The sequence below is a fragment of the Cyprinodon tularosa genome, unplaced genomic scaffold (genome assembly GCF_016077235.1).
Source record: "Cyprinodon tularosa strain WSP-4 unplaced genomic scaffold, ASM1607723v1 ctg961, whole genome shotgun sequence".
Taxonomy (NCBI): domain Eukaryota; kingdom Metazoa; phylum Chordata; class Actinopteri; order Cyprinodontiformes; family Cyprinodontidae; genus Cyprinodon; species Cyprinodon tularosa.
This window is the reverse complement of record NW_024039742.1, coordinates 399,043-414,327: the sequence shown is the minus strand read 5'-3', so window position 1 is coordinate 414,327 and position 15,285 is coordinate 399,043. Positions and strand designations below refer to the sequence as shown.

The 15,285-nt window shown below is 41.2% G+C and overlaps 1 protein-coding gene across 2 annotated transcripts in view; it reads right to left on the bottom strand.

The window, feature by feature from the left end:
* Window positions 1–816: 816 nt before the first annotated feature.
* The window catches only part of LOC119776871 (spermatid perinuclear RNA-binding protein-like), a 98,090-nt gene continuing 83,621 nt past the window's right edge, over window positions 817–15,285 (bottom strand). The window contains exons 12-18 of one of the 2 annotated variants that reach the window (XM_038275498.1): window positions 12,783–12,991; window positions 12,402–12,551; window positions 11,064–11,198; window positions 10,599–10,739; window positions 10,399–10,522; window positions 9,804–9,854; window positions 817–1,408 (exon numbers count right to left, since the gene is read on the bottom strand). In XM_038275498.1, the coding sequence (XP_038131426.1) occupies window positions 1,320–1,408; window positions 9,804–9,854; window positions 10,399–10,522; window positions 10,599–10,739; window positions 11,064–11,198; window positions 12,402–12,551; window positions 12,783–12,991 (899 nt within the window). In that variant the 3' untranslated portion in view covers window positions 817–1,319. Of the gene's footprint in view, window positions 1,409–8,994; window positions 9,713–9,803; window positions 9,855–10,398; window positions 10,523–10,598; window positions 10,740–11,063; window positions 11,199–12,401; window positions 12,552–12,782; window positions 12,992–15,285 lie in introns of those variants that run through there. The other variant, XM_038275499.1, reaches the window with a different exon arrangement.

Here is a 15,285-nt window from a genome sequence, read left to right as displayed (position 1 = left end):
ATTTTCTTTATTTTGCTACATTTTGATATTTTGTACAGCACTTTGAATGGTCTTGCCGCTAAGCGTGCATCAATTAGGCCTTTATAGTGCACTCAGTGAAATACTTTGAAAATCTACATTTCAAGCCAATAGTGTTATTGGAATCCAGGACAGGACCTTATTCTTTGGAACATGAAAAAATAAAGATATTTTGATGGCACAAATGTATGTGAAAGTAAAACAAAAAATGCCAACCTGCCTAAATATATTAAGAAGAAAACAAAACACAAGTGCTTCTATAAGAAATTAATGCGAAACACTCAGAGTGAAAGAAATAAAAAAAAAATTCTGGTACAACATAACCTTACAGGCATTAATGCTGATACTGGCACTTACATTTTTTACTTTATAAACCTAAATATAATTGTTAGCTAAGGTTATTAACTTTTCAATTATTATTATTTTTTTTTTACCTTTTTTTCTTGACTTGTTAATTTATGTTTTTCCAACTTAATCTAAGTAGGTAATATATCATTGAAGGGCTCCTCTAATTGGTCAAAAGCCAAAATAAGATGCACAGCGATTTAGCAGTATATTTGCTGAATGGCTGGATATAGATCTTGTGCTTCTAGACCTCATTGAGGGACGGGGGGGGGGGGCTCCCGGTAACTAACAAAGGGTTAACCTGCCTTAAAGAAATAACATGGAAGCTGTTTTCAGTAAGGAACAGAGCAGCCTGTACTACCTGAGGAAGTTTAGGTTTTAGCTTTTTGCAGCGATGGATGTATGCAAACCTTGTTGCTGTTATTAAAAAAATCCTCTAGTTCAGACCACAAATGCTGCTTAGGCTGTAATATACAGAAATCTTTATTACAGGATTAAATACCATCATCATTCTAATACAGTGTAATAGGCAGTCTGTAGATATGTGGCTCGGATACAAAGCAGGTACAGTCATTACTGTATTTACATTCATAAATATGTTATAAATACGTTTGTCCAGCTCTGGTTGACTTTATATTTCATAACACCCGTGAAGTCGTACAGCAACACAGTAAATATTATATTTAAAGAGAGTCTATGGGCTGTTTGAGGTTCAGTCCAACATGTTTGGGGCGCCTGAAGGCAAGCAGAGTATTGCTTTATGTTTTATTGACATTTCCTCGGCGCCGGCTCTCCTCAGGAACCAGAACTGGACTTGTGCTGCCCGAGGCGTCGCTATCTTCCCTATTGCTTTCAGTGCTGCTGCTGGCCGCCACATGAAGGAGAAACTGACAGTTTAATAAGCCTGGAGTTTAAACAGGGGGGGTTGAGGTCTGGGTCCTGTTTGGAGATGCAGGTCAGAACATATCCTGAGGGCCCAGGTGGATGATAATGGGCGTGGCTATGGTCTGCGGCTGGTAATAGGCACTGTCGATGTACAGGCCACCTGCAGAGAGAAGACATCAAGGTCAATCTTTGAATGACAGCACATCTGCTAGAATGGGGGTTCCCAAACTCAGGTGTCACTGAGATGTAATTCCTGAGGTACATGGAAGGACAGAATATAACACAATTATGTGAATATGAATGATATATTTTGTTTAAAACAATAAAGAAACAAGCCATAAAGGGCAGGAAAAGGGTAGAGTGCCTTCTCCGGGTTGGGGTGGATGTACTGCCCCTAGTGGAGGAGTTAAAGTGGTGAAGAGAGAGCTGAGCCAAGAGGCAAAGCTCTCCATTTACCGGTCGATCTACGCTCCTACCCTCATCTATGGTCATGAGCTAAAGAACGAGATCCCGGGTACAAGTGGCTGAAGTGCGTTTTCTCCGTAGTGTGTTTGGGCTCTTCCTTAGAGATAGGGTGAGGAGCTCGGTCAGGATTCAGAGTCGAGCCGCTGCTCCTCCACATCAAGAGGAGCCAGTTCAGGAGGCTCAGGCATCTGATTAGGATGCTTCCTGGAGGTCTCCCTGGTGAGGTGTTCCGGGAACGTCCCACCGGGAGGAGGCCCAGGGGGAGACCCAGGACACGCTGGAGGGACTATGTTTTTCAGCTGGCCTGAGAGCCCCTTGGGGTTCCCCCGGAGGAGAGGGACGTCTGGGCCTCCATATTGAAGCTGCTACCCCACTGCGACCCGACCCCGGATAAGAGGAAGAAGACTGATGGATGACCGTAAAATGTTTACCTGCAACATTTATTCAAATAGTAAATTTATAATTAGAAAAGAATTTAAGATAAAAAAACAAACATTAAAAATGAAAGTAAACAATTGAATTACCTCATTTTCTTTTACAAAGTATTTATATGTATTTTGAGGGGGTCGCTGTTCTGTTAGATAATACCATAATGTTCAGTTCTCAATTTTTTACACAAAAAGTTTTTCTTGGATTTTTTTTTTGTGTTTTTATGAAGTTCCAGTGTGTTCAGAAATCTCAGATTCAACCTGTTTGTAGATGAAAGAATGAGACCTCTTTAGGTCTCCTTCACCCGCTTTCCTCTCTTATATAAAACACTTCAGAAAACTACCCCCCTCTGGCCATCAGATGCTGCTGCCACTCATGGTATCAGAGGAGCTGAAACAGAACCCATTATGCTTGCAGAGAATCTGTGTGATGCTGAAATCCTGCTCAGTTCTGTTGGATTAAACGAGTGATGCTGTGCTGCTGAAGTGTTGTGATGTTTATTTCCTCCCAGGATGTTCTGATAGAACTGGACATTACATCTCTGGCCTGAGGCTAAAAAGACAAAAACTAATCCAAAAGTTATTTGGTCTTCTGTTTCTTCCACTATAAATCGCTGCTGGTTGTTCCATTTTTTTCTTTACTGCTGGACATGTTCATGGACAAACATCTGAAATGAGCTGCGATAGGCAATACTAGGCAGTTGCCTATAGTTAATAAAAAGGATCAGTCCATTTGCTGCACATTTAAAAAAAAGTCCAAACAGACAGCAGCAAACCATTTGAAAACAAACGGTGCAAAGAGCAGTGTTGCCAACTTAGCACTTTTGTCGCTATATTTAACGACTTTTCATACCCGTCTAGTCATTTATTACAAAAAAGCACCTAGTGCCAAATCTAGTGACTTTTTACTTCTACTAGAGACTTTGGCGACAACATCAAAAAGCAGCGAACTCTGCTCTCCAGAACGAGTAGATTGGTAACCCCGCCTCCTGCTCTCCTCTATCTTGTCTGCTGTCATGATTCATGCAGCTATTAATTCATCCAAATTAAAAATAGAGAACAGATAAGCAGATCATGGCTTGTCTACAGTGACAAGTAGGACGGTGTTACGCATTTACTTTTGTCATCACCATTTTGGAAACACAGAAAGGAGCAATCAGCTAAGTTAGCTTATAGATCTTTCATTCCGTTTGAGACAGCATGAAAAGTCAGCTGAGTACAAAACAGAGGGAGGAAAACAACAAAGGAGGACAAGAATAGAACCAGGAACCCCACATTGCCGTTTAAGTGAGACCATTTTCAGCTTTTGACCGAAAGTGCTTACAGAGCGAAAGCTGTTGTTCTCTATGTGTCCTCCATGCTTTCAGCATACCAAGCTGAGCTTTGGGAGGACATGGCTGCTAAATCAGACCCTGACGTATTAGGAGAAATCACCTTAATAACTGTTGTGCGTTCAGCGCTGCAGTCCAGGCAATGGGAAAATCAGTGGGTATGATGTTTCAGGACAGGGCGAGATGGCTCAACCTGAACAGTCAGACATGGAGGAGACAGACAGACAGGCAGGGACATCCTGATCGTTCAGAAGGGACTCCTGGGCTTAGCTCTAGCCTCCATGCAGAACAGTGTGAGACCCAGAAAAAGGAGGATGAGGCGTTCTGATTTTGATTACCCAGGAAAACTGACTACCTCCTAAGGTGACTCCAAGGCAGACCCACGGCCACGTAGCATTGCAGGCTCCTTTTGAGATCCTTAAGCCAGATTCCAGCCCTTTACAGCCCTCTGGACTGGACAGGAGGGAAAACTGGTTTAACCCTGAAATTCTCCAAAGTCAATGCATCTGCTCCTCCCAGACAACCTGCCCAGGGTCCCAGTGAGCCAGGAAGAAGAAGAGGTCAGCCTGTCTGCCCCGATCTTTCAAAGGTGAAGGAGCTGGTTGTTCCCATTAACCAGTTCTCCATACCTGGCCAGAAAGGGTGTGTCCTTCCGTCTCACCGCCGCCTTGGGTTCCCCCAGCTGTAAGAAGCTGGGTTTTTTTTGACTGGTTCAGTCACTCACACATGTTTAAAAGTCAAACATGTTTCATTGCCACATATTTGGACGATTGGCTCATTTGGGCACTATATAACCAGAGGCTGTGACACACATGCAAAGGCCTCCACTTCACTCCCCCGTGAACATCGAAGGGCAGGAAATACAAACTATGGAGAGTTTCAAAGGACAGAAAGAGTCTGAACAAACTAGCAAGAAAGACCGTTTCTTTCATAGGCTGCGCTCTGGACTCAGTGGATGAGGTGAGAGGAGGGTGCTGTCCAAGCTTACATCCATCATGGACAACACCTTCCACCCTCTGCATCAGACAGCAGAGGAGCTGAGAAGCTCAATTAGTGAAAGACTTTTACACCTCGTTTGTAAAAAGGAGTGCTACCTCAGGTCATTCATCCCTGCTACAACCAGACTCTACAATGCGACACTATAACGGCAATAACTTGTGCAATGTATAATCTGCAAATAATATTTGATACCCTGTGCAATAACCTGTTTCTCTATATTTGAAACCCAGTGCAATAACTATATATAGAAATAGAAATATCCAGCTATATAAATACCAATGTAAACACCCTGTGCAATAACCCTGTATAATGATCCTATTTAAAAAAAGAGTAATGTGGAAACACTGTATATACTATATATATATATATATATATATACATGCACAGTTTTCTTTGGGACGTTCTTCTTCTTTGACTATTTCAGCTGATTCAATGAGTACATATTTCTACTATAAGATCAGTAAAGTCAATCAATCAAATACTCGTTTGGCACCTGCTCAATATAGGTTTTGTGTTGAACCACGAGAGTAGTGCTTTCTATCCATCCCAAAATATTGTTTCGTGGGTTGATGCTGGACCTTTGTGTGTGTATGCTACAATGAAAAAAAGAGCTCATGGCGGCACTAAAACATTTCATATGAACTATGGTGAACCAGTTTATAAAAACTCAACTGAAAGTGTTAAAAGCTGCTGATGAATAATATTTCATTGTATATTCTGGTATGGGAAATCCCCCACAGGCTGGAAAATGCCGAGAACTTTCAGCTGGGATTTGCAGCACTGCCCGGCCGGCGGTATGCTGGAGGTCTGCCTAATTTAGTAGGATCATAATCCTGATGAACTGAATGCACAGATGATGTCTTAAGGTGGATTTTCTTGCTTAAAAACATGTAAAAACTATTTTTCCAATTCATCAAAGTGAATAAAGTCAAGCTGCTCTCTAGCTGGAAGCTACCGAATAGAGCAGATTAACATCAAGAGTGTTAAAGCACCTTGACCAGCGTTTGACGCAGCGTCTAAATTTCGCTGTTTAGACATTTTTGGCACTCAAAGCGCTTTTGGTGTGAACTAAATTACTGGGATCACCTGATTTTTACCAGTTAAACACCAGATTAGACGTTGGTCTTCTTGTTAAAATGACCCAATATTCCTGAAAGAACTGGATAAATTCACCATAAAAAAAACACAGTTTGACAAAAATAGTTTTATTTAAAATTATCATTAACAACCAAGTCAAAATAAAATAACAGCAAATGTAAACAGCTGTGTTCAGTGCAAATGATGGCTGTAAACTTTTCTTCTTTAACAAAAAAAAAAAAAAAACATGACAGGAAAAAAAAAAACAAAAGAAAGAACTCAACTGCAGTCAGGAGGGAAAGTTAAAGGAATATCCGTGGGGATATTTAAGGTCACTGCTTCATTATTACTGAACCTCTGATATTTAAATAATAATCAAGAAAACTGAACTCTAAGTAGATTATATAACAGGAAGTTGATTCATTTTTTTTTAGATTTAGTGTAAAGATCAGCTGGATGGACAGTGTTATTCTAACCAGAAGAACATTCATATACATAAAGAAAAACCCAAAACCAAAAAGGATAAACCATTAAAAAACTAAATGCTCTGCTTAAAAAGTTGCTCTCACTGGAAATAAATTATAACATTCAAGCTGTAATAACTTATCTGGTACATTTTCCTGCATGTGATAAATTTAAGAGAAAAATAATCCATATACAGGATGAAGAATAACGAGTGAATTAATTCAGGTTTCATTTTAAAGCTGCAGTCTATAACATTGAGGAGAGAGCAGACTTCGACTGAAAAATTGAAGAAAAACAGGTTTCACGCCACTCCCCCACCCTCTCTGCTTCACTCAAGCTCCACCCCTCTCACAGCATCTGGGGGGGGTTCAGCGTGTGTGAGCTGTGATTGACACTCCATCAGATGCTCCTCTGGCTGTGATTGGTTGTTTTGACTCGTCCCGAATTATTCTTTCCAGATTGAAATACAGGCAGTAGGCGGTACCAATTGAAGCAGTTTTTTTTCACAGGTTACATATCACATGTACTGCTGTCTGGGCATAGGGACAGTTTTAGCCAATATGACAAAAAAGGGATTTTTAAAAACTTACAGACTTCAGCTTTAAATGACTAAAATGTCTAGCTCAGTTTCATTCAGATCTACTTTTTAGTTTCTATAGCCTAAAAAATAACTAGTTAACAATCGTAATGAAGACACTAATGTACGACGGAGTATTAGGGCCACACATGAAGAGAAAAAATATTTTTGCCATGACAAGATTAAACTCGACATGTCGACTTTAAAGACTTTAAAGTGATAGACAGCGAGTTATCCATGTCCACCTTCACCATCCTGCGGGCTTTATTCCTGAAACAGCGTTCCTACAGCATAATGAAAGTTAAATTCAAGACTTTTTCAGACTTTTTAATGCCACTGGAAATAAAAATTTAAGACCAAATTCACAAGAAACACAAGAAAAACCTGCTTGGGACAACTTAACACAAAGGTTTATTTTAACATAAACCACTGCACTAATGTTTCAAATTTTGAAAAGCTTCCCGTACTGTACAGAAAGAAAGCTAAAAACAAAGAAATGACAGATATATATTTAACAATCATTTAACTGAATTCACAAACTTTGTTTTCGCAAATCAGTATTAAAGCCTCAACATAACCAGTGCTAAGTCTTTTTGCAGCTATTTTTCTTTGTATCGTTTTCTTAGTATGTTTGATTTGGTGATAAGTGGAGGCGTTGCAGAGACAACGGTGGAACAAAACAGAAATGCCGACTGTTTCCTGGTAACTAAATTTTGACGCTTGTGTTTCGCGCTTCGCATGTGTGACTCCACTGCCTTAATTCCCATCGTTCCGAGCTTCAATGAGTTCTTACACAAAATCCACTGAGCCTCATATATGTTCCCTGGTTTTAGCCATGGAGAAAACTCTTGGCTGGAGCCATTTTTGGTTACATTTATACTTGCTAATATTTTCCAGACAAAAAGCAAATGGCGCATCTTCCAAATGTCCCCGCCGCAACAACGGATTTATTGGTTCCGCTATCGGGATGGAACCAATAATGGCGAGCTGTTATTTTTTTTTTTTATATAAAAAAATTGTCAATTTTAATGTTTTATTTAGATTACAAAAATAAATCGTAATAAAAATGATCCTATTTATGAGGTTTTAAAAATTAAGACCTACGAAAGACTGATTTAAGACATTTTAATACCAATTAAGGCCTTAGTTTTATTTTGAAGAATTCAATGCCTTTTAAGACTTTTTAAGGACCCGCGGGAACTCTGTGAAATGTCTGGTGGCTCCATGTCTCTGCTCTGCGGTCAAGTTTCCACCTCTCAGCACAGCAATCTAAATGTCCGAACACTGGTAAAGCACAACTCGCTGCACAGTACGGTCCAGGTCAGCTACCTGACAGCAGATGGACTCCATAACCATGGGCATCCGTTAACACTAGTGTTGCACCGATACCGATACCAGTATCGGATGGGGCCCCGATACTGCCCTAAAATGGTAAGCACCGATACCATTTTGAGAGCCATAAGTTTATACAACTATTGTCACCCACTCCTGGTAGGCAATAAAAAGTTCTACTGGATTCACTTTGTATTAAATTTTTCCTGCTACACAAAGGTAGGCAGCAGCTTGATAAAGCCATGATGGCAATTATTTTACATTACTATGGTATCGGTATCGGCCGATACTGCACAGCCAGGTATCGGGTATCGGTATCGGGGCCAAAAAATGGCATCGGCGCAACACTAGTTAACACTAGCCACATCAGGTGGCGTTGCCAGACTGAGCCCAAAGCTTAGACATGGAGCGACCAGACATTTTAGGAATAAAGCCCGCCGGCTAGGGAAGGAGAACAGACCATAGGATAACCTAATTATAACCTGTAGTGGAAACTGGAAGGTAAGAAATAGACATTTTCTCTGGAGGTTTGTACCCGCTGTGTTAGCCTGTGGCTAAGGGGCCCGGTGCTGCATAAATATGTTCATCCTGATACAGTAGCAGTCATTGAAAATGGTCCTTCCAAGTCAAACAGCAAGGGAATGGCAGCCCACTTCCCTGCAGCTCCCTTTACCTTCCAGCCACTGGAGTGACCCCTCCTTCTCCTGGGCATGCAAATTTTTTTACTCTGACTCCACCTGTTCACTGAATTACAGGGTCTGACCAGGAAATGATGCTTCTCTTTAGATCAAGGGTCTCAAACCGGTTCCAGAAACGGCCGCGTGGCTACAGGTTTTCTTTTCAACCAAGCAATAGCACACCAGACTCCAGTTATCTCATCAACTGAGTGCAATCTACACGATGACTTGATGAGATGACTGGATTCTGGTGTGCTATTGCTTGGTTGGAAAGAAAACCTGCAGCCACACGGCCCTTTCCGGAACCGGTTCGAGACCCCTGCTTTAGATCTAAATGTCGAATGGGTCGAATATGGATCAAGTCGAGAACTGAGCTCTAGCGATGGATGTTTGTCTTTGAGAAAGGGGCGGAGTTGATGATTTAATACCGTCCTACGTAGCTGTTTGTGTCACTGCTTAATGTGTTTTCACACTCTGTCAGTGTTTTGGGCGGTCAGTAGAGCCCAGCTTATAGGCATGGAAATTAAAAACGATTAAAAACTCAAAGCAGCTTCCAAAATATTCTAAAACAATACTTCTTTTTTTCTTTTACCTTTAAATTTTTCACATTTGTAATATAATTATTAATAAAAGTAAGACACAGTTTTGTGAAAGAAGTTTGGTCGACGTTTAACTTCCACTTTAAAAATGACTGAGATTAATTTAAAAGGTGTTGTTTGAGTTTTGTTAGAGAAACATCAGCAGAGCTGAGGATGTCCTGCACATAAAACACTCCCGTCATTTTTACAACTGACAGTTTGAATTTAAATGACCTTTTAGTTTATTTTCTTTGACTGGATAAAGGAGAGATCCAGGAAGGTAAAAAGCTGTCCATCCATTAAAAATCTGAGCGTCCAGACACGCATAGCTCTATTATTTCATTTGAAACTCAGCAGATCTGATTCCTTAGCTGAGAGCTCTCAGCCTGCACTCAATCAGCAGTGGCTTAGCTTACTGAGGATATTCCTTTTAATGGGGGGGTGTGGTCCTAATAGGGGTACAGGTGGGTGACAGGGTAAACTGGGGGGACTCGGATGATGGGGACAACTACTGAGGGCAACCTGGAGGAAAGACCTGAGGAAGAGCCAAAAAAAGAAGCTGAAATGTTGGGATGAAGGGAAGGATGGACTGATTATTGATCAGAAACACCAAAGTGTTGACTTACTGTAAGCAGGGAGGTGGCCTGCAGGGCTGTAGCCATAAGGAGCACCGAAACCTGCAAAACGAAAAAAAACAAAACACATCCTGTTACCATCAGAGAGGTGAACAGTGGTTTAGAAAACAATCTGGTTTCCTCACATCTACAAACAATGCAAACTTGGTTTTGGTCCACTCTATAAAGCCTTAAAACTCTACGCTAATTCTGACATTTTGAACTGAAAAAGCTTCCTGGATGCGAAGCAAAACGTCTTCAAACTTAAGACTTGGATTTGTTTTGTCATCAGATGATATGACCGAAAAAATTTGATTGACAGATGTCAGTTGATATATGACTGGCCAAATTTAGGTGTTCAGGGTGACGTATTACTAAATGGCCAGCATAAAATAACGGGAAAAAAAAAACAAAAAACATTTTTAAAATAGAAACTTTCTAACTTTTGGGACAATATCATCTGATAAAGAGTACATTTATATACATGTTTAAGCAGGAATGATTTTAAATTAAAATATGATTTCTCTACAACTTTAAAGCAGGTGAATCACAGATGCACTTTTAGGTGTGTCTGTGTGGGGGGCGGGAGTAAGTGAGTTTGACCCACCTGGAGGGATGTACCCGTGTGTGGGTGGGGAGCTGATGTACGGGGCTCTGGGGATCACCGGGACCCGTGGAGGTCTGGCAGCGAGGGACGGGATGGTCAGCACCGTGGTTACGTGTCGCTTTGGCTGCACAAACACAAAGATCATGGCTGAATGAGCTTTGCTGCAGGTGAGAAGGGAAACGCTCCACCGTTTAACTCACCGGAGGGTTGAGTCGTTTCTTTTTGCCATTTGTTGATTTGGGTCCAGAGAACAAGCTGTTCAGAGCAGCGAGCGCTGCACTGGCTTTGGCTACTTTCTTATTGGGACCAGTTCCCCGAAACACCTGTTTGTCCACCTCCACCTGCAGCCGCAGCAGAAACATAGTTAAACCAACCCGGCTCCAATTAGCTGCTTGTTTATCTCTCAGCTGGAGATCAGGTGCAGCTTTAGTTGTGACGCACTGCAGAGACCTTTAACCTGAAACCTCCACAGACTGTCCCTGATTCTGCTGGAATAAATGAGCTCTAATTCAGCCGTCTCTGCAGACATCTGAAGTGAAGCTGACATGCAGGAAGCAGCAAGTTTCCCAACATCAAACATGTTCCCTCCCTCATCAATTCCTAATCAGTTGCAGTGAAAGGAGGACAGGAAATCTATAAGTCAGGGTGTGTGTGTCTTTTCATGCCTCTATGATGAAACGTTTGTCGTAGCTGCTTCCACTCTCTGAAATCAGCTCGTACTTCAGGCCGCGCCGCTTCTCGTTCAGCTCCATCACCGGGTTTTTCCCTCCTGCCGTCAGAATCGGACCTGGAGCTCTGGACTGCAGACAGGATGAAAAAAAACTATAAATTCAATAGTTTTCTGTAAACTGGAGCTTCTTACAGACCAATTCAGTCAAACTGAGACCAGCTTTCATTGGTAGCTGGGGGCGGGATCATGGAGAACAGCAGCCAATCAAAATAACCTGAACACCATGTTTAAAAGTCCAGAAATCACATTAAACAAAACCCAATCAGTTGGGTTTTGTTTAATGTTATAAAGTAGTTGTTCATCTCCTAAATCAATAGTTGATTAATCTGATCAATTGATTTAGCTCCATCTGACACTTTATCAATACAATAAAAGAACAGCATCCGTTTGCAGAAATAAAGAATAAAAATGATCTGAGATCCTTAGAAAAAAAAAAAGAATAAAAGAGTTGGAGGATCAAACCATGAACTGATCCGGTTTTTAAGATAACGTGGATCTGACATTTTTAATATGGTGAGTAAAAGCAAACAAGCTGCAAAACGTGGAATGTTTTGGTGGACAGAGACTTTCGATGCTCCCACTGCCGCGCTTTGCTGTGGGGAAGTTTGAAATTGATGTTAGTTTTCTGCAAAGCTTTTTTTTTTTTAAATAAATTGAATCTAATCTGACTAAAGAACCTTTTCCCACATGTTTGAGGTGCCCCCTCTCCTTATATTCCTCAAGAAGCTCTTTAACCTTTTCACTGTAACTTTAAAAAGTCCTTCAGGTTTTTGTTATTTCCTAAACTGGATTTCAATGAACTTAAATCTCCTCTTTAATTAGACCGTTGGTCTTTGACCGTCTGCTGGACCCGTGGTTTTTATGAGGCCGTTTGTTTTCTAATAAACCTCTGATGCCACCGTTTCCACATCACATTAACCCCAATAAAATGAAAGTCTTACATATAGTTTGGGTCTCTAAACTGTAATTAATCAAATGTGAACATTTTCAGGAGCTGTACTCCTTATTGTTCCTGTTGTTCCAGAGATTTGACCAGAGGGATAAACTCAGACAGCTGTTGCCATCTAAACTGACGGGGATTTAATGAATTCATCTACTGCGGCAGAACGTTCCGTCAGTTCATAAATTAACCGTCTAAATATGATGAAGGTGGAGGATGAGGAGGGTTACAACAGTTAGTCTTGAGAATAAAAGTAAAATTGCTGTCTTCTTGTGGATGTTTGCAGTGAGTCATTTCCTCAAAGACACTTTAGATCTTTAGGCGTTTTCCCACCTCCTGTGCCTCCGTGGAGGAGGTGACGGATGTGGAGCTGGAGCTGGTGGACATCCTGTCGTTTTTCCCTTCTCCATCTGACTTCTCATCAGCGCTCAGAGAGTCCAGGTCTCCATCTGAGCCGAGCACATAGCCCAGAGCCTGCAGCGCCTGGTGGAGAACACAGACATCATGTTACTGGAGTAGAAGTTCAATCTGATAGTTCCACAAACTCAGCAAAGTAAGCATCTGCTGTTTTCTCAGCGATTCAGAAGTCTGGTTCTGTCTAACTTGATCAGGATCTGCCTAAACTCTGTGCTTTTCTTCTCCATGTAATTATTTAGATCAGTGAAGGTGAGCTGGAATAAAAAATATCTTCTCAACTGTAAGCATGACTTGTACCTTAAGTGCCACTTGGAGCTTGGCGGTCCTCTTTGAGTTTCCTGAGGCCTGGTAGGTGGTTCCCTGGATCTCCACGGACATGGTGAAGACCGGAGCGTGGACCGGGCCCGACTGACACAGCAGACGGTACTGGAGGCCCGGGTGGATCTGGTTCAGACGCATTAGAGCGTTCATGGGATGGTTGGGGTCAGTCATCCTCCAGTCTAAAACTACAGGAGCAGACATGCAGATGGTCACTGCTGTGGAATGAAAAGGGAACTCCTCCTACCAAATAGTTACTTTTATCATGTGTTGTTCCACGATGGTTGAATGACTGACAAACGGTACCAGAACCAGGCCGCCCTTCGTCCACTTTTAGAAACCCAGTTCTTTCAGATAGCATCTCTAAACCTGTCTGCATCTACCACTCCATCTTTCTTCATTCCCTGGAGTCCATTTCTACATTTTACACTTTTAATGGTCTGCAATCCTTTGATATAGAAGGCTGTAGTGCTTGATTTTAAACTTAAACTGATTCCTACTAATTTCTTGAGAAAAACAAATCTAAGCATTTCTTTATAGTCCAGACTCAGCTATTCCCACCCAAGTGTTTTTTTTCACAGGAAAAAATCCACTAAAACAAAGAAAAAACAAATGATGCAACATGATTCCACAGATAAGGAGCCACAGAAGCGTTTTTCATTATCTAGGAAGAGAAAACAAGCGCATGACAATTCAACACCAACTGTGAGTAAAGAAACAGCTTTCCACATAAAACAACAGGAGGCTCAGCTCCAAAGATTACCACATCAACAATCCATTGGTGGACCGATTCAACATGGCCGCCATACTATCCCAAAGGTCAATAGGTCTGGAGCCCACTTGTGAGATGTTTTCTAAAAACACCAGTCCTCTGATTCTGAACAGTCTCAGCCCACCGAGTTCAGAACCAGCAGAGTTGAGGCGTAGTTCGACTGGTTATAAACAGGCATTAAGTGGGAGAGTTTATGGCTTCCCAGTCTGTTACCCAGCAGAGTAAATATGTGACGTGTCACATGGGTCCCATATTTGGACAGATAAACCCAAAGCAGTGGTGTCTGGCCATAATGCATAGCAGCATTCTTTGCAGCACAGCAGCAGGTCTGGAAAAAGTAGAGTAAAGTAAAAAAATATATATATTTCTCACTTAAATTTCTCTTCATAATAAAAGATGGAAAAGAAGCTTCGTCTCTGTTTTTCAGAGATGGAAATTTAAAATAAAGCAGCATTGATAGTATTCAGGAGAATTTTATTTAAACTTGAGAGATAAGAAACTCTTTGAATCAGTGAGGCGGTTATTCATTATTATTACATGAGAACAGTAGAAAACAGGCTGTTTTTAACCATCTACTGAGAATATTATTCTGTCTGTCTTTAATATCAGGAATCAGAAGTAAATGTTTAATAATTGAAAACATTCCATAAAATAAAGAAGTCCTTCCTAATATCACTGCAGCATCATGTAGTGAGGCAGCTTTAGAAATAGAGGATCTGTGCTTTGACCGTTTTTTGCTCTGTTGAGCCTCTAAGTCGTCATCGGTCCCAGAGGTCTTCACACTCCGGCCCCTGTGTGGTTCCTCCACAAAGGCTCCTAATAACTTTTGCTCTAAATCGTCAAGGACAGATAAGGTTTTTATATATGCATAAAAAAAGGGCAGGTTTTAATTTTTCTAATGAAACGACTGAATATACATTTTAAATGCATCCACTTTTCACATGAGAAACCATGATTGTTGCTAAGAGCTGCTAGCTGAACCATTTTAAACATGTTGATAACAGTTTCAAATTTTTTTGTTTGTTTTTTTAATCACATTAGCTTTGTCCTGAAGTCTGTGACCGAGTCTGAAGACGGAAACATGACCTGAGGAAGAGGATGAAGGTTCTGAAAGGGGGGGGGGTTAATGCACTGACTCTGACTGTGTGAAGGAAGCAGCGGTGAGATAATTGTGCTGCTGCAGCCTGCAGGATTAATCCCTTTCCGTCTCCTGCTTTGAACTGGGAGCAGATGAGAGCTACCGGGGCCGCCCGTCCCAGTGAGGGCCCATTTAATTACTGTGCACCGACAAGCCACATCCGGGGCCCGGGAACTTATAGGCGGCAATAAAAGGGGCCCTCAGAGCTGCAGCTGACCATGATTTTCACCTTTAAATATTGTGCTGATTATTACTAAGCCCCGAACAGGACAAGAGAGACCTGCCTGGGGGCTGATTTAAACACCTTAGCCGATAAACATCTTTATTTATTTTTCAGATGATTTAATGAATCAAACATTCACTTCAATAATTTAAACAGCTCTGATGTAACTGAGGTTGATTAAAGTGGACCTTTATACAGCTCAGAAACGGCACCAGAAGAAACGGTTTATGAGTTCAGCAGAAGACACTACTACAAAGTGAGAAAATCAATAAAGAATTATGTCCACTCAGCTTTATGCAATAAAATGTTATCGCTTTACTGTGATTATGGGGCTCCAGAACGTCCAAGA